Source organism: Stomoxys calcitrans, chromosome 4 (assembly GCF_963082655.1).
Source record: "Stomoxys calcitrans chromosome 4, idStoCalc2.1, whole genome shotgun sequence".
NCBI classification, from domain to species: Eukaryota; Metazoa; Arthropoda; class Insecta; order Diptera; family Muscidae; genus Stomoxys; species Stomoxys calcitrans.
The window spans coordinates 111,077,026-111,096,957 of NC_081555.1; the positions used below are offsets into that span (position 1 = coordinate 111,077,026).

Below are 19,932 nucleotides of genomic sequence, written 5' to 3' on the forward strand. Positions count from 1 at the left end.
CTCAATTTCTACAGAGCAAGGATTGATGCCATCGTGCAGGATGTAAGTCCCCATTGTGACCAGGAACCATACGACAAACGTCATCTGCCCAGCCAGACCCACTAGTATCAGACCCAGATTCCTCTGGACGCACCACATCTTAGTCGCAGAGTTCCTGGATCTGGATACTCAACAGAATCAAGCAGACGAAAGATAGAACACAGCACACTGCTACGACAACGACAAGAATCTTACTCCAAAATTTTAGGAGAACTATGATTGATGCCTTCGGATTGTCAAAAATAATGAGGCCTCGACCGGGTTGAACTGATAATGGGAATAATGTGGAATGAAAGATCGAGGAGCTTGGAACGCTATTCTAAGTTTGGCTAATGGGACAAATGTTCTGTTATTGCCAATTAATGTAAAAGTAGAATAGAAATGAAAGATTAATTGGAGTAGGACACGACAGCAGCTTTCCATTTGGTACAAGGGTCCAAGGGGCGCCCTAGCCTATACAGAAATCGGGACAACATTAAAAAATCCAATGACATGCAAATTGAAGTGTTAAGGTCACTTTCATGATCAATCATCATCAATTTCAACAAAATTATATTGCGTAAAAATGCATTGTCTATGAAGAATCAAGAGCATATACACGAAAGGTCAACATGGCTGTACGCCAGTGATAGACATATTGAAGACATTTTCATTTCGCTACCAAATCCGTCGGCATATGTTCTTGCTTACGCATTCAAAAATGGTTAGTACTCATAATTTCACTATGTATTTGCTCATCGCTCGTCAGCTTTAAAATGTTGAAGGCCTGAAATCGAAAACACTCCTGAAGAAAGCAGCCAAGCTTATCACCCTTAAAGTATATACAGGGTGGCTGATGAATATTGCTACAATGATGAATATTGCTACATTTTTTTTTCGGTGTATGGAATACATTTTTCTTTTATTCATGTTAAATTAAATTATTAAATTAATTATTAAATTATTATTAATTAAATTAATTAATTAATTAATTAAATTAATTATTAAATTATTATTATTAAATAGAAAAAAAGTTATTACATTTTTTTTTGGTAGCGGCTTTCATCAGCCACCCTGTATGCCTATTCTATGGCCTAAGCTGCCTTTTCTCAATTTATACGAAATTTTGTCAAAATTTAACAAAAAAAATTATTTTGTTTATCGAATTATTTACTTACCTGCACATCCTCATTTTTACCATCATGAAATGTTTGTAGTGTTCGTACATCTCTCCCCTTAAAGGCATTCTTTGTTCGTTCATTCATCGTTGATACCTGTGTTGTTGAAACCAAAAGTCTTAAGTTAAAAATACTTTTTTTTATATTTTCTACAATTTATTTTATAAGTTTGTTGTTGTTGTATTTTTTGAATTAAATATAAGTAAATAGAGTGATAAAAGAGTCAAACAAATTTGAAAACACCATAATTTAAGATCTGATCAAATAAACAATTTATTTTCTCATTATAATATTAAACAAGTAAAATGGTATTAAGTTCGGCCGGGCCGAACTTTGAATACCCACCACCTTATCTGAACCGTATTAAGGTCGGATATCGGGAGGCTCAGAAAATCAGAAAACTCACTGTTTCAAATTTCAACGAAATCGGGTAATAAATAAAGCTTTTATGGGCTTCAGTCCCCTTATCGGCTGATCGGTCTATATGGCAGCTATATCTAAACATAGTCCGATCAGAACCATATTTAGGTCGTATGTTGGGAAGCCTTAACCTACTCACTGTTCCAAATTTCAGCGAAATCGGATAAAAAATAAAGCTTTTATGGCCTTCAGATCCCTTTTGGGGAGATCGGTTTATATGGCAGCAATATCTAAATATAGTCCAATCTGAACCATATTTAGGACGGATGTCAAGAGGCTTACAATAACCCACTGTTTCAAATTTCAGCAAAATCGGGTAATAAATAAAGCTTTTATTGGCTTCAGACCCTTTATCGGGAGATCGGTCTATATGGCAGCTATATCCAAATATAGTCCGATTTAAACCATATTTAGGTCAGATGTCGGCAGGATTAAAATAACCCACTGTTTAACATTTCAGCGATATCGGGTAATAGATACAACTTTTATGGCCTTCAGACCCTTTATCGGGAGATCGGCCTATATGGCAGCTATATCTAAATATAGTCCAACCTGTACCATATTTAAGTCAGATGTCGGCAGGCTTAAAATAGCCCACTGTTTTAAATTTCAGCGAAATCGGGTAATAGATAAAGCTTTTATGGCTTTTAGACCCTTTATCGGGAGATCGGTCTATATGGGAGCTATATCCAAATATAGTCCGATTTAAACCATATTTAGGTCAGATATCGGGAGGCTTAAAATAACCCACTGTTTTAAATTTCAGTGAAATCGGGTAATAAATAAAGCTTTTATTGGCTTCAGACCCCTTATCGGGAGATCGGTATATATGGCAGCTATATCTAAATATACTCCGATCTGAACCATATTTAGGTCAGATATCGGGAGGCTTAAAATAACCCACTGCTGCAAATTTCAGTGAAACCGGGTAATAAATAAAGCTTTTATGGCTCTCAGACCCATTATCGGGAGATTGGTCTATATAGCAGCTATATCTAAATATAGTCCGATCTGAACCGTATTTGGGTCGGTATTAGGAGGCCTTAAACTACTCACTGTTTCAAATTTCAGTGAAATCGGATAAAAAATAAAGCATTTATGGGCATTAGACCCTTTATCGGAAGATCGGCCTATATAGCAGCTATATCCAAATATGATCCGATTTGGCCCGTTCAAGAACTTAACCAGCTTGCATCAAAAAGACGCATCTGTGCCAAATTACAGCTTAATATCGCAATTTTTGAAGGCTCCAGAGTGATTAGAACAGACGGACAGACAATCGTCTTAGAATTTTGCGACGATCCGAAATATATATACTTTGTAGGGTCAGAAATTAATATTTCGATGTGGTGCAAATGGAATGACTAAATTAATATACCCCCTATCCTACGGTGGTGGGTATAAAAATATAACAGAACATGTATTGTTCTCAAACTTAAAAAAAAAAAATCATATTCTTTGAATTATATGTTAATGATGTGCAATGATTGAAAAAACATGTTGCAACTGCATGCACCAATGACGTCATTATTATACACAGGTGTTGTATAAAATATTGTCAACATGTGGTGTTGATTTTGTATATGAATACCACACATTAGTTTAAAGCATTGTTTGTACATAGGCATCTATGGTGCAATGTTAGTAGTGAGACGTTTGTCAACACACAATCATGGCATGAGACACAGGTTCGATTCTCAGGAGGACACAAAAACTTTTTGCAATCTTAAAGAAAAACCTGTGTACTAAACGTTGGGAGAATGTGAACGCCAGTGGACGTTTTGTTCACAAAAACTGTTGCTGATTTATAAACATTTGTGCTTGATCAGTTAACATCTTTATGTTGATTTACTATTATGAATCAATGTAGCCCATTTGTCAACACGCTGTTGTTGAATTAAGAATCAGCTGTGTGACACGCAGTGGAATAATATTCAGATCTGACAGAATGTCACTTATCGAACTGGGACGGTCTGCCTCCTCAATTCTCAAGTGGATCTTCATCACGAGATATAGATCCTACATGCTGTCTAAGCAATACTTTTTGGGCTGTTATCGCAGGAACCATCCAAACCGCCATCTTGTGGATCTAGAAAGAAAGATTCAGCAATACAAGAGCCTCCATATCAAACGGCATATCAAGCAGATCTAAACACCCTTAATTTAGACACGGAAGCAGATGCGATGATTAAGTACCGGGTTAATCTGGTCCTTGGAGAACAACCGCCAGCTATTGCACCTGAAGAAATAAACCTCCCCCGGCAAACCAGAGAAGTTTCGGCACAATCGCTATCCCGCAGATGCAGGCGTCTCAACTCCTACAGAGCAAGGATTGATGCCAACGTGCAGGATGTGTGTCCCGTTATGACCTGGGACCACACGACACATGCCAGCTGCTGTTTAATTGCCCACCCAGCTGTAGAAGGCGGTTTTGTAGTTGACGAAAATGTGGTAAATTTTTCCTTTTCGGATATTTTCCAGAATTTGGCACGGCGTAAATATCAGATCTTTGGCGAATTTACCAGGTCTATAGCCGCATTGATGGGATTTTATCGGGTAAATTTCCCATACTTCGGAATATATTGGGTATTTACCCATTGATAAAATGTAAACACAAAACGCACTGCTCCAATTTTCGTCGCAATTAGAAAAATGAGACAGCTATATTGACATGTGTTTAGCTAGACCATATTCGGCACTGGTGTCACGAATTCTCGACATACCATTTCATCAAAATGGTGAAAACTGCGTCTGATATGGCCTCAAGACTTTGAATCTGAAAATCGATCTTTATAGCAGCTATATTTAACTTTGGTCCGATTTTATGAGATCAAGAGCTTGTTTTGAAAATATTTTTAATTTCCAAAATAGCTGTAAAATTAGAAATATCCAGCTTTTGAGAAAGTATGGTAAATAGCCGGGTATATACCCAAATGGCTTGCCTAAAGGTTTATGAGATGTTGGAGTTACAAAAATTTTTTTTTGAAAATTATAAAGACAAATTATGCCTTTCAATTTGTGTAAATTTTTATCAGAATCCATGGTGTTGGTTTCCCAAGTTTGGGAATAGCCGAACTTAGCTTGATTTTAGTTATTGTGTGCTCACTTTACCTGCGAATAGGTATGATTAGGTTGAAAAGAGGGTGCAGAGGGTAATCTCTAAGAAGAAAATTTTAAGTTAGGAATTCCGTGCTACATACAAAAGCCTTAATTATTTTCAATATCACTCCCCTAAGTTAGTTCATGTTTGGTATTGTGTCTTCACCTAATAGCCTGTATCCGTTAGAAGCGAAAGCCGGGCAATGTCAAAAGAAATGTTCCAAGGTCTCATCATCATCCCCGCATGCCATCACTTGCCGCACCGATTTTACATAAGTGAGCTCGTAGTCCTATGTGTCCCGTTATGATACCAATAGCTATACTGACCCGAAAGGCTTCAGGTTAACGAAGTTTATTGACGACAGTCCTCTGGCCTTCACCGCCAATCGTCTGCCCTTTCATTTCCCCTTACTCCGTTATGGCCCGGACCCAAACGATGCGGATTTTGTTATCCTTAACTGAGGCGTAAGTAAGTATTGGTCTGATCACGCCTCTGAATGTTTCACTTCCAAATCAGTTTCCTGTCCAGTGTTAGCATAGAATAATCCCTCCTCAGTCAGTATCCGCAATAGGTCATTTTGTTCCGGGTCGTCCATGGCTCCTGAATAAAGGCAATATGAATCTTGCCCTTGCTGATTTTCTCCATCAGAGCGTGTTTACCAGTCTCGCTCCGGTGGAGGTTTATCTGGATTACCTCAATCGTTGGTCCTCCAGTAAATGGGCATCTTGGGAGTAGGTGATCATCTCATCGTCTGCTCCCTGTTCTTTAGACAGTATTGTCATCGTTTTAGGTTCTTTGCGTAGTCTAGTCTTCCGACTCCTTATAAAGTCCGTAATGGTTCCATCGTCAGTTCCCTGTTCGTTAGACTGTATTGGGTTTCCATTCCCTGTACTGACTGATGTTTAAATTCTAGGATCTTTGCCTATTTTAGTCTTCCAAATCTTAAGTAAATGGGCTTCTTGGGAGTAGGTAATGGTTCCATCATCGGCTCTCTGTTCGTTGGGTTGCATTGAGTCGGTAATGGTTCCATCGTCAGTTCCCTGTTCGTTAGGCTATATTGGGTTTCCATTCCCTGTACTGACTGATGCTTAAATAATAGGATCTTTACCTATTTTAGTCTTCCAAATCTTAAGTAAATGGGCTTCTTGGATGTAGTTAATGGTACCATCATCGGCTCTGTGTTCGTTGGGTTACATTGAGACTCCTGTCGCTGCGCTGCCTAATGTTTGAATATTAGGATCTTATCCCAGTATTCCGAATCTTGAAGTCGGTGATGGGTCTGTCGTCAGGTTTTGTTGGGTCTCTCGCCATTGCACTGCCTGATATTTTAGTATTAGGATCTTTGCTCAAACTAGTCTTTCCAATATTGAGAGAGACCGTGATTATCTCGTTGTCAGCCCCCTGTATGTTGGAATCACCTGCCACTGCACGGCCTGAAATCCCAAAATGAGAATTTCTGCCTGTCCTAGTCTTCCCAATCTTGAAAAAGACAGCTTTGCTCCCTTACCTGCGAATAAGTGAAGCATGGTAATTTCAAAACAAAGCGAGTGTTCACAATAGATCGTCCCTTAGCCGAGGTAGTAGCGTGCTCGAATTACCAGTGTGGGTGTCGTGAGTTTGGTCGCAACCCTGCTACCACAATAGACTAAAAGAATCTAAGTAAGTCTGTTTAGACTACTCTACCACTCTAACCTAACCTAGTTTACACTAATCTTTAATTCTTTTACAATTTAGTGATACGAGAATTCATAGGATTTCTAACAATTTAGAATATATCACAACTCATTTAATTTCATAATTCAAAATTAATTAGTTAAAGACTTAAATTAAGGACAAATTAAAATTTTTCCAAGCTCATTTTACTGAAAAAGGGTAGACTCCTTCATCACACATTTTCAAATTCGTCTAAATTCTATTCTAGATTCAACGAAAAGCCAGGCCCCTCATACCGTTCACTGGATTGCCAATAACTTCGCCTATATTTGCTTTTTAACACACTATTTGAATAAAACAATTACCAAGCTCGACACCTGTCAGAAAACTCAGTCTGAAAACAAGAAAAAAATAGAAAAAAAAACAAATAAAAAGTTATTTGAATAGACACAACAAATAGAACTCCATTCGATTAAACAAGCATGTCATCAAAGGCGTCGACAACTTAAGGTGTCTGAAGCAATATAACAAAAAACGTAGTATTAGAGGTACACATTTGTGCTTCCCGGTTAAGCCTGGATATTAATTAAGCTACAAGCTGAGCCCGACCGAGAAATATCCTCTTTGCATTTCGGACTCTACTTTCACATACCGTTCTTTCGGGTCCCATACTGTTTCGATCGACCTACATGTTCATTGGGGCAGTTTTTTGCGAGTAAGATGGCACAAGATACCCAAAGACACTTGTCATACTCGTGTTATTCTTCTAAACACCTTTCATGATTGAAATGAATGAATTGGAATGAACCAGCCCAAACCACTTTAAAGGCCAATATTAACCAAAAAAGTACATTTTGTCGGTTTGGTGGGACTCTAATGAAATCGTTTGTGTTGCGCTTATGCCAGACAATACCTCAAATGAAAATCAAGAGAAGTGGGATCAGCTGTACAAATCATAAGAATTTCCCAAATCGATAGGATATATAGGGTTGGGCTTTGTCTGCTGTCTATGATAACGCGTAAAACTACTTGCAGGGTTCACAACAATCTGTTTACTCATTGAAAAGAAAGTAAAAGTTGCTAGCTGGTGGATAAGTTGAGCAATAATTTGTAAGCTAACAAGTATGCAGAAATAATTGTTAAGTTTGTGTCTCATTTACCTTAAACCATCGCACAACTATTTTTGTAACATTTGGTTCTTCGAGCCGAGTTTTTCCCAGCCAACGGCAAGTGTCTCGATTGGTCGATCGAAAAGTAAGACCAGCTAGCGGAAAAAATCTACGAAGAAAAGAAGAAGGAACGAGGGAAATAAGAACGATTCAGCGGAAAAAAATCGTGTGATGAAAAGAATGGCGAACCATCACAAGAAAATCCAATGACGAATATAAGAACAAATCAGCGGAACAAAATCGGCAAATAGAGGATAAAATCACCACATCTTCCTGTCCAACATTTGGTCCAAAAACCGAAAAGGACTTTCCCCACACCAGCGGTAAGTGACTCATCGCTGAACGGTGCGATGAAAAGATGACCGAACCAGCGGATAAAAATCGTATGCCAAATAGAAGAAACAGCCGCAAAAAATCCTACAAAATAATAACAAAGCTGCCGAAACGAATGCTACGACGAAATAAAAGGAACTGACGGAAAAAATCCTACAAAGAAAAGAAGAACGAACCTGTGGACGATAATCCTTTGATGAAAAGAAGGACGAACACGCAGAAGAAAATCCTATGGCAATAGAAGAACGAACCAGTGGACCAAAATCCACAACCTTTCCAACTTTTGGTCCTTCGAGCCTGAAGGACTTTTCACCCACGCGCGGTAAAAGACGAGATCGTTGACGAACAGAAGAACGAACATGCGCGAAAATTCTACGACGAAAATTCTCGAGCAAAAAAAAACCTACGACAAAAAGAAGAACGAACCAGCGGCAAAAATTCTATGACGATGGGAACAACGAAACAGTGGACGAAAATCCTATGACAAATAGAAGAAAGTACCAGCTGTAAAAAGCCCTACCACGAAAATAAGAAAACAAATCCTAAAAAATAAAAAATCTTATGACGAACAGAAGGACGAACCCACGGAAATCCTACAATGAATAAAAGACCAAACCAGCAAAAAAAAGTACTTCGACCCGAAATGTGTGTTCCCCCGCCAGCGATAGGTGACTCAATTCGTGAAGGATGAAAAGTATAACGACCCTTTGGAAAAAAAACCCTACGAGTTAAAGAAGCGGAGTAAATTATATGACAAAAAGGACAAACAAGCAGAAAAAAATCCTCTGACGAATAGAAGAATGAACAGCGGAACAAAATCTTACGACAAATAGAGGAAACAACCACCACCATACATGGTGGAAACAACCACCACCACCTATGCATCATATGATCCTACGAGCATACAAGCCTTTTCTCCCACCATTGGGAAGTAACTCGATCGCTGAACGGTACGACGAAAGGTTGAACGAGCTAGCAGAAAAAATTATACGACGAAAAGAAGAACGAGTCAGAAGAAAAAATTCTACAACAAAAATAAGAACGAAGCAGCTGAGGAAAATCCTATTTCGAATAGAAGAATGAACCAGTGGAAGACAATCCTATGTCAAAAAGAAGAAAGAAGCAGCCGCAAAAAATCCGTAACAGCTACAAAACAATAAAAAAGCAACCAAAAACAAATCCTTCGACGAAATGAAAGGATCTGGCGGAAAACCCCCACGAGGAAAAGAAGACGGAACCAGTGGAAAAATCCTATGACAAAAAGAGGACGAGCCAGCAGAAGAAAATCCTATGACAATGGAAGAACGAACCAGGACCAAAATCCTACGACAAATAGAAAAAACAACCACCACATCTCCAACATTTGGTCCATCGAGCCTGAAGGACTTTTCGTCCACCCGCGATGCGTGACCCGATCGCTAAACAATACGTCGAAAAGAAGAACAAACCAGGAGAAGGAAATCCAATGACGAATTGAAGAAAGAACCAGCACGAAAATTCTACGACAAAAAGAAAACGATCTAGAGTAAATAACCGTACGACGAAAATAAGAACAAACCAGCTGCAAAAACCCTATAACCAAAAAATAGAAAGAACCAGCCGTAAAAACCCTACCACAAGAATAACAACGAAGCAACCGAAACCAAATCCTAAAACGTACAGAAGAACGCAGTAGCAATAAAAAGTCCTACGACGAAAAGAAGAACGAACCCGCTGAAATCCTACTATGAATAGAAGACAGAAAAAGCACAAAAGTCCTGGCAGAAAATCTCTAAGAGGAAAGGAAGAACGAGACAGCTGAAGAAATTATAAGAACGAACCAGCCTAAAAGTTCTAGGATAAAAGCAAAAAGGATCTAGAGGAACAAAACCTACGTGAAACGAAACAGCGGAAAAAATCCTATGCGGAAAAGAAAAACGACCCCATGCAAAATGGAAGAAAGAACCAGCCATAAAAATAATAACCAATAAGCCGAAAACAATTCCTACAACGAACAGAAGAAGGCAGTAGCCGTTGAAAACCCTTCGATGAAAAGAAGGACAAACCACTGGGAAAAAAATTCTCCGACGAATAGAAGAGAGAACCAGTGGAAGAAAATCCTACGATCAATAGAAGACCGAAATAACACAAAAATCGTACGAAGAAAAAAACAAGAAGATAAAACCAGCCGTAAAAAATCCTACCACGAAGGATTAACAAGTAAAATCTTATATACCTTTCGAGTATATCTTATATACCCTCTACTATTGATCGCATTGGATTAGCATCGCTATACCAATGAAGCTATATCAAGTTATCGACCACTTAGGGACATACTTGGTTTGGATGTTGGTCAAATCAGGAGATCGGTACATATGGGAGCTATAACGGGTTATGGGCCGATTTAAACTATTTGGAGTTGTCGCGCAAAATTTCAAAAACATGGACCGATATGGCCCATTCACCATCCCTACTGACCTAAACCAAAAGGAAGTGTTTGTGCGATTTTTCAAGAGCAAAGCTTTGCTCCTTTGAAAGTTAGCTTTCAAGCTTTCGACAGACAGAAAGACGGGCGGACGGACATGGCTAGATTGATTTAAAATGTCATGGCGATGAAGAATATGTACCTAATGTAGTCTTACAACAATATTTCGTTTTGTTACAAACGGAATGACGAAGTTAGTATACCCCCATCCTATAAAAAAGAAAAAGGCAAATACGGTATATTTCTTTCCTTTTTAATCCAACAAGTTCACAAAATAATGAGAACCTAAAGTGGGACGCTTTCTGCTTGTCAATGCAAGAAACACAACAACAGCTGTTCCATTGTCTCCTCTTTCTCGTCGTCCTCACAGCATCTGCAGAAGTCGTTACATGCAACCTGTATCAGCATGATTTCCGATCAGACAGTAACCTACCATGACGGACACGTGACAGAGACGTCTGTTCAAGTCAAGGAGAGCACAGTCATAATCCACACTTTGTGATTATCTGACTTTCGTTGTCCATCGGGCTTCACCCTGAAATCTTAGCATAGTTGTCGTTGTAGGCATAGCCACAGGTTACGGTTACTTAACCTATATATGGATATCAGAATCAGCTTTCTCGATTAAAAAAAAAAAGAAAGAAGACCACTATGGCACAAAAAGAGTGCTATTAAATCTATGATGGACAACGAATAGTTTTTAAATTTTCGTTGTCACATAAACGATTTCGTAAAAACCACCGTTTTATTTTGAGGGGTTTTGTTCTACACTGAGGATGTTATTCCATTTATAAACCGAGTATGGTGAATATAAGGTGTGGTGAATTTGAAAACAGCATTACTCACAAAGAGATGTCGCTAGTATATGTCGCATTACCGTTATTTTAAAATGTTTAAGTTTAAGTTAAATGGCAATGGCATATCAGATAAACAAAATTAAAGATACAAGACATATTAAAAGAGGTAATTCCTAGCACACTAGCTGCTTACAATATTTAGAACCTTCCCGTCAGTTTACTCTTAAGTATGAGGTTTTAAAGAAATAGGCACAATAGTTTATGGCAATATTCGCCTGTTTTCTCTTTTAAAAAGGCATTAAGTTCGATCGGGCCGAACTTTTTAATATCCACCACCTCGGTATATATTAAAACCACCTTTCATCATAATCCGGTGAAAAATTTATGATTTATGCCCCCAAAATTCGACACGGACATTGAGTGGTCTAATAAGTACAAGTCATTGTTAAATTTTTTAGAACAATTATTAATTATTATGGTAGCCATATCCCAATATATAGATCGATCTGAACCATATACGATACGGGCGTCAAAAAGCCTAACATAAGTCACTGTGTCAAATTTTGGCGAAATCGGATAATAAATGCGCATTTTGTGGTCCCAATACCTTAAATCGGAGATCGATATATGTGGCAGCTATCTGCGAATATGGAAAGATCAATGCTATATAATGCTATATACACGGACATCGAAGTGCCTAACACACCTCACTATGACAAATTTTAGCGAAATCGAGTAATAAATGTGCCTTTATGGGCCCAAAACCTTAAATCGGAATATAGACCGATCTGGACCATATAGGCAAATATGCCGGAAAGCATAACATAGTTCACTGTGCCAAGTTTCAGCGGATACTAAATGCACCTTTTATGGGACCAAGACCTTAAATCGGAAGATCGGTTTATATGGCAGCTATATCCAAATATAACCCGATCTTGACCATACTCGGTGCGAATGTCGAGGAGCAATAACGCAACACATTGTCCCAAATTTCATCGAAATCGGGAAATAAATGTGGCTTTAATAGGTCTATGACCCTTAATCGGCTGATCGGTGTGTACATATGGGGGCTATATCAAGATTTGGTCTGATATGGCCCATCTTCGAAATAAATCTGCCTATGGCCAAGCAAGAATCTGTGTAGAGTTTCAGCTAATTATCTCCATTTTTGAAGACTGTAGCGTGATTCAACATACATGCGAACAGAAATGTCTGGATCGTTTAAATTCATTAATCATTAAATTTTTACGACGATCACAGATATATATATATACTTTATAGGGTCGGAAATGGATATTTCAAAGTTTTTCAAATGGAATAAGGAAATGAACAACTACCTCAACCTTCAGTGGTGGGTATAACTAATTTAAAAAAAAATTAAATCTTTTTTTTTTTCAATAAAATCATCTGGAAATCCAACACTCTGATCTGCTTGATTGGCCCTTTAAAGTTTACATTTTTAGGCCAACCACCAAAATACTCGCATCTGCCAGGTGTTAGAAATATGATAAGCTTTACACAAGATATAGTCTTATACGCTTGTAGACTCAATTTTTGTAGCTAATACAAAAGCTCTTTATACAAATAAAACGAAACGAGCGCAAACAAAAATAGCAAAAGGTACATAATTTTTTTTTCTTCTTTAATAAAAGGTTAAATTAGAACAATTGCTTAAATATGGAGTTTTTTCGCTTTTTGAAAAAATAATAAATTTTGTTAAGCAAATAGAAACGTATAAAAGAATGAAATTTGCGTCACATCGAGCATTTGTCGTTAGATAATTCAACAGAATACAAAAATGTCCGCATTCGATAGACTGTGTGCCCTTCTATTGTTGTTGGGAGCTGCACACTATTCTTTGGCAGGCGAAACTAACTACTGTGACCTCGATCTTTGCTATGGTTTCGAGGGTCATATTGCATGTAACAACACTGGGGTAAGTGAAAATGTGAAACTGTGTAAAAGACTGTGAAGAGAATGAAACAAAAAAATATCCGTATGGATGGCATTCTAAGCGTTCGAGTGAAAGTGTAACCAAAACATTATAAAAATAAATAAAAGTGACCCGGCAGAATCTCCAACATAAATTATCAAGTTCTCAGAACGACAATTGTAACTCTTATCAATAGTGAAAATTAAAAATCTTTATGTTCTTTGGATAAGACTTGCGTTTAATAGACGCTCAAGGAGTCTCAACGGGATATCAATTTATGGATCTAATTTGGCTTGACAAAAGCCAAAACGCAAAATTTCATCCAAATTATGGATAAGAGTCGTTTCCTCTAGGGGCTCAAGAAACCACCAAGGGATATCAGTTTCTATGGAATCTAAACACGTGATGAACCGATTTAAACCATACTTGGTATGGAACCTAACGTGCAAATTGGGAACGTAGAAAAAATGTATGGAACGGATAACAATTAATACTGGATCGGACTATACTTCACATTGCCAAGCAGAGGGTTACAAATTGTAAAACCGCCCACAAACATTCTCTTAAGGAACAGCGGAGACACTTCTATTCTTATCAATGATTGTTGATGGATTCAAGTACGTGAGTCCGAACGGCGTTCCCCAGAGCGGCATTACTTTTGTAAGAGTTTAACTTGGCTGAATGCCACACAAAAACCGCCAGCAAGTTCTGAAAGTTCTGATTGAGAGAAAGAGCAAAGTAAAATATTACAACAGCATCAACGGACATCTCGGCGCATTTTTGGTTACGTAGCACTTATTGTAAACCCAATAAAAAATCTCTTCGATTGCCCGCCAAATTATAGCACTGTCCTATAATCGAAGTTAAGAACATCGGCGTGTGGAGGATATCTTATTTGGGGAGAAGAAAATTATCTTATGGAGAGATCTTCGCGGTCTACTTCAACTGGAGACCGATACTAGACAAGACGAATGTCAAGAGACATCAGACCGAAATTCGGCTTCTATGTACGTACAAAAGAGAACAGTACGAAATTCGGTATCAACGTACATGGGACACTAAAAGTTATGATACAGGATAGGTGCGGCTATGAGAAGTTTAAGCTGAATATGTAGCCCATTTCGCAGGGCAGTCTGCCCCATTGTGACACCTTAGCAAGAAACAAGTAAAAGAGTGCTAAGTTCGTCCGGGCCGAATCTTATATACCCTCCACCATGTATCGCATTTGTCGAGTTCTTTTCCCGGCATCTCTTCTTAGGCAAAAAAAGATAAAAGAAAAAATGTGCTCTGCTATGTTGGAGACCTTTGTAAAATGTCAGCCAATTCGAATAAGAATTGCGCCCTTTGTTGGCACAAGAAGTAAAATAGAGAGATCGATTTATATGGGAGCTGTATCGGGCTATAGACCGATTCAGACCATAATGACACGTATGTTGATGGTCATGAGAGGATCCGTCGTACAAAATTTCAGGCAAATCGGATAATAATTGCGACCGCTTGAGGCTCAAGAAGTCAAGATCCCAGATCGGTTTATATGGCAGCTATATCAGGTTATGAACCGATTTGAACCTTATTTGACACAGTTGTTGAAAGTAAGAATAAAATACGTCATGCAAAATTTCAACCAAATCGGATAGGAATTGCGCCCTCTAGAGGCTCAAGAAGTCAAGACCCAAAATCTGTTTATATGACAGGTATATCAGGTTATGCACCGATTTGAACCATACTTCAAACAGTTGTTGGATATCATAACAAAACCCCCTCGTGCAAAAATTTCATTTCAATCGGATAAGAATTGCGCCCTCTAGAGGCTCAAGAAGTCAAGATCCCAGATCGGTTTATATGGCAGCTATATCTGGTTATGAACCGATTTGAACCATACTAGGCGCAGTTGTTGGATGTCGCAACAAAATACGTCGTGCAAAATTTCATTCCAATCGGATAAGAATTGAGCACTCTAGAGGCTCTAGAAGTCAAGACCCAAGATCGGTTTATATGGCAGCTTTATCAGGTTAAAAACCGATTTGAACCATACATGGCACAGTTGTTGGACGTCATAACAAAACACGTCGTGCAAAATTTCATTCCGATCGGATAAGAATTGCGCACCCTAGAGGCTCAAGAAGTCAAGACCCAAGATCGGTTTATATGGCAGCTATATCAAAACATGGACCGATATGGCCCATTTACAATACCAACCGACCTACACTAATAAGTATTTTTGCAAAATTTCAAGCGACTAGCTTTACTCCTTCGGAAGTTAGCGTGCTTTCGACAGACAGACGGACGGACGAACGAATGGACGTATGAATGGACGGACGGACGGACAAACGAACGGACGGATGGACATGGCTTGATCGACATAAAATGTCGCGACGATCAAGAATATATATATTCAGACGAATATTTCGAGTAGTTACAAACAGAATGACGAAATTAGTATACCCCCATCCTATGGTGGAGGGTATAAAAAAGAAGAAAAGGAAAAAAGAAGAACAAGTGAAAAATCATAACACCACCCCCGCTCCGTCCGAAGGGTAGAAAGGGAGATGAGATATGCCAAAATGTAAATTTGCCAAAATTCCATTAAGGAAGAGGGGCAAACTTCTCATGAGTAGCTGTCCGACTGAAGTTAAAGCTCAATGACAAGGGACCTTCCTTTAATAGCCGAGTCCGTACGGCGTGCCGCAGTGCGATACCTCTTTGGGGAGAGCTTTGACAAGGCTGCCATTTTTTCAAATGGCATAATTCCTTGTCGCCAGCATTAGGAGGGGTTAACTAGCGATGACATTTTTCTGATGTTCTCGGCAGGATTCGAACCCAGAAGTTCAGCCTCATAGGAGCATTTGGTAACCTTTGCGCTTCGGTGGCCTCCATGAATATGAAAACAGATATCAAACAAGTAAAAAGGCATTAATTTCGGCCGGTCTGAACTTTGGATACCCACAACCTCAGGTATATATAATAACCACATTAGCACGATCTATGAAACCGTGGCAGCTATCGAAATAAGGTCGAATCTAGACTAAAACTAGCTCGGACATCAAGGGTATTATGCAGCTCTCTGTTCTAAAATTCAGTGAAATCGGAAATCGGGCTCTAGACAGTAAATCTGACGATCGGTATATATGGCAGCTGTATACATATATATTCGGATCAGCAAAATATTCGGGAAGGATACTTAGGGGGTCTCATACAACTCTTCATGCTCAAATTATGGATTATTTCGAGGTATTTGACACAGTTGTTGGAAGTTGTAACAGAACGCCGCGTGCAAAATTTCAGCTAAATCGGACAAAAATTGCGACTTGTAAGAGCTCAAGAAGTCAAATCAGGTTATAGACCGATTTGGACTTGGCACAGTTGTTGGAAGTCATAACGGAATACTACATATAAAATTTCAACCAAATCGGATAAAAATTGAGGCTTGTAAGGGCTCAAGAAGTCATAACGGGAGATCGGTTTATATGGGGGCTATATTAGGTTATAGACCAATTTGGTCTGTACTTGGCAAAGTTTTTGGAAGTCATTACAGAACAAAATTTCAACCAAATCGGACAAAAATTGCGGCTTGTAAGGGCTAAAGAAGTCATATCGGGAGATCGGTTTATATGGGGGCTATATTAGGTTATAGACCAATTTGATCCCTACTTGGCACAGTTTTTGGAAGTCATTGCAAAACAAAATTTTAGTCAAATCGGAGAAAAATTGCGGCTTCCGGGGGCTCAAGAGGTCTAATCGGGAGATCGGTTTATATGGATCGTTATTAAGTATCTGTATCGTTCGTTATTAAGTATCTGTACAAAATTTTAAACAGCTAGCTCTTCGTGTTCGATCGCTATCGTGATTTCGACAGACGGACTTACGGACATGGCTAGATCGACTCAGAACGTCGAGACGATCAAGAATATATATACTTTATATATACTTTATTGGGTCTTATATACACTATAGTGGGTCTTAGACGAATATTTCGAGGTGTTACAAACGGAATGACTAGATTAGTATACCCCATCCTATGGTGATGGATATAAAAACCAAGTAAAACCGCATTAAGTTCAGACGTGCCGAACTTTGGATACCCATCGCCATGGATATTTTATTTTAAACCCACTATATCTATATGAATGCCCAAGTTTGGGTCGATTTGGATCATATTCGGTTCAGGTACCTAGAAATATATATCAGTCACAGTTTAAAACTTCAAGGAAATCAGGTTATAAATGAGGATCTTATGGCTTAAGATCCCAGATCTAAGGATCGGTACATATGGCAGCAATGTCCAAATATGGTCCGATATGGATCATACTTCGCTTCGGATATCGAGTGGCCCAGTGCAACGCCCATGTTCCAAATTTATATCAAAGTATGGTCCGATCTGAACCAAATTTGGTTCGGACAACGGAAAGTCTAGTCCAACTCTTTGCTCTAAATTTCAGCGATATAGGAAAATGCGGCTTTTTATGGGCTTAAGAACCTAAATTGATAGATCGCTCTATATGGCAGCTATATCCAAATTTCGTCCGATCTGGACTATAATCAGTTCGGACAATGAGGCCTAGAGCAACTAATTTTTCCAAATCTCGACGAAATCGGACCAAACACTTTGCGTATGTCGACAGGATGTCACTGTTCTAAATTTCAACATAATGGTAGATTGGTCAATATGGCAGCTATATCTAATTATGCCCTGATATTAATGATTTTCGGTTCGAATATAGAGAGCCCTAGCACAAATCGCTTTTTTTCAATTTCAGCGAAATCGGACAATAAAAACGGTTTTTATGGGTTTAAGATGCTAAACCGGGAGATCGGTCTATATGGCAGCTATACCCATATCTGAACCGATCTGAGCCAAATTGAAGAAGAATGTCGAAGGGCCAAACACAACAAACTTTTCCAAATTTCGGCGACATCGGACAATAAATGCGCCTTTTATGGGCCTAAAACCTTAAATCGAGAGATTTGTCTATATGACAGCTATATACAAATCTTGATCGATCTAAGCCAAATTGCAGAAATATGTCGAGAAACTTAACTTAACTCACTGTCCCAAATTTCGGCGACATCGGACAATAAATTCGCCCTTAATGGGCCCAAAACCTTAAATCGAGAGATCAGTCTATATGGTAGCTATATTCAAATTTAAAGGTCCTAACACATATCACCGTCCCAAATATCGGCGACATCGGACAATAAATGCACCTTTTATGGGCCCAAAGCCTTAAATCGAGAGATCGGTCTATATGGCAGCTATATCCAAATCTGGACCTATCTAGACAAACTTGAAGAAGGATGTCGAAGGGCCTAAGGATGTCGAATGGACCTGATTTGCACTCTTCTCTTACATCTCAATATCTCCGTTTGGGGGTTTTGAGATGGGGAGTTCTCCCATGTTGGTTTTTTCGGGTTGCCGTAAGAGCGCAAGCGAAATTTTGTTTAAATAAGGGTAAAGAGAAGGGTATTTACTACCTCCCCCCTCCTTTCATTTATAGAAGGAACGATCAATGCCATATTTCAGCACCCAGAATGGTTTCGGCTTATTTTTGGACCCTCTGTGTTGATTACCACTCTCCACGAAACCTTATTTGTTAATTGTTAGGATTTTGTGGTAGGATTTTGTAGTAGGATTTTGCTTGCAGCTTGAAAATCTTACCAAAAATTTCTCGTTATATCTTTTATATAGTTTCAGAGATTTTTGACTTACAAAATGTTTTTTGGGAATGTTGAGGACAATTTGCACTTCTAAATCACCTTTGATAATTTTTTACATCAACTTACTTACATTGACAGGGTTTCGCTCCCATATGCGCTTCTGATGTCAAAATAATCCCCATTAGGCCGGAACTTCAAGAGGCCATCATATTCCGACACAATCTTTATCGAAATGCTATAGCTGGTGGCTGGGGTCAATACAAACCAGCTGCTCACATGGCCCTGACACGTTGGAATCCCGAATTGGCTCGTTTAGCTGAACTGAATGTACGACGATGTGATGCTGAACATGATCTATGCCGCAATACTAACGATTTTAATTTTGCTGGACAAAATATTGGAGTAATCTACCACAGAGGAAATGATTTTGATGCCGAACAGACGGCTCTCCATCAAATAGACACTTGGTTTGCCGAAAGTGATCTTGCTTCGATGGACACCATCAATGAGTATAGAACACCAGAAGATGGGTAAGTGGAGTATATCTCGAGATAGTAGTTTCGAAGTCATATTTAATATTACTTTCTTTTATTTAGTACACAAATTGGTTCCTTTACTGGCATGGTTCAGGAAATGGGTAACCAAATGGGTTGTGCCATTTTGCAACAGACAGTTATAGAAGATATTGTGCAACAAATCTTAACATGCAATTATTCCTACATCAATATTGAAGGTCTACCCGTTTATATACCAGGTGAACCTGGTAGTAAATGCACAACTGGAACTGACCCCACCTTCAAGGCGTTGTGTAGCGCCAACGAGTTTTACGATGTAAATGATATTCCTCATTATAAAGAATAATAGTAATAGATAATTAGTGGATATAATTAATACAATTTTAAATACAAATTTTAGAGGGAAGAAATTTACCTCAAACAACTACGAGTTATATTTATATTTTGGTTCCAGCAATAAAGGAACAATCATTGAAAATGGTTAAAACGCTGGCTTCGGTACAGGCACATTCTTCTGCTAGGACAATATAATGAACTGATATCACATGCAGGTGGTATGCTGAGAAAGAGCATTTACTGCCGCTGGAATCTGATAGAGGCGGCCACTAGGATGCCCTACAACCAACGCTGTCATTGCTATTCTTCCGAGCCAGAATGATATCAGTATAACAGGACGACTACGGAAAAACAACAAGGC

The 19,932-nt window shown here is 38.7% G+C and overlaps 1 protein-coding gene across 1 annotated transcript; it reads left to right on the top strand.

Annotated features, from left to right (window-relative positions):
- Window positions 1-12,911: 12,911 nt before the first annotated feature.
- LOC106086907 (antigen 5 like allergen Cul n 1) lies at window positions 12,912-19,623 on the top strand. Its single transcript, XM_013251726.2, has 3 exons — window positions 12,912-13,068; window positions 18,859-19,250; window positions 19,317-19,623. Exons 1-3 carry the CDS (start codon window positions 12,931-12,933, stop codon window positions 19,579-19,581), a joined length of 795 nt encoding a protein of 264 aa, XP_013107180.2. The 5' UTR covers window positions 12,912-12,930; the 3' UTR covers window positions 19,582-19,623.
- The last annotated feature ends 309 nt before the right edge of the window (window positions 19,624-19,932 follow it).

What these genes read in the sequence shown, in the direction of transcription:
- LOC106086907 (XM_013251726.2), top strand. Translation starts at nt 12,931, where the DNA reads ATGTCCGCATTCGATAGACTGTGTGCCCTTCTATTGTTGTTGGGAGCT. An exon ending in TTGCATGTAACAACACTGGG is followed by an intron (nt 13,069 to 18,858) that starts GTAAGTGAAAAT and finishes TTACATTGACAG; the next exon opens with GGTTTCGCTCCCATATGCGC. An exon ending in TATAGAACACCAGAAGATGG is followed by an intron (nt 19,251 to 19,316) that starts GTAAGTGGAGTA and finishes TCTTTTATTTAG; the next exon opens with TACACAAATTGGTTCCTTTA.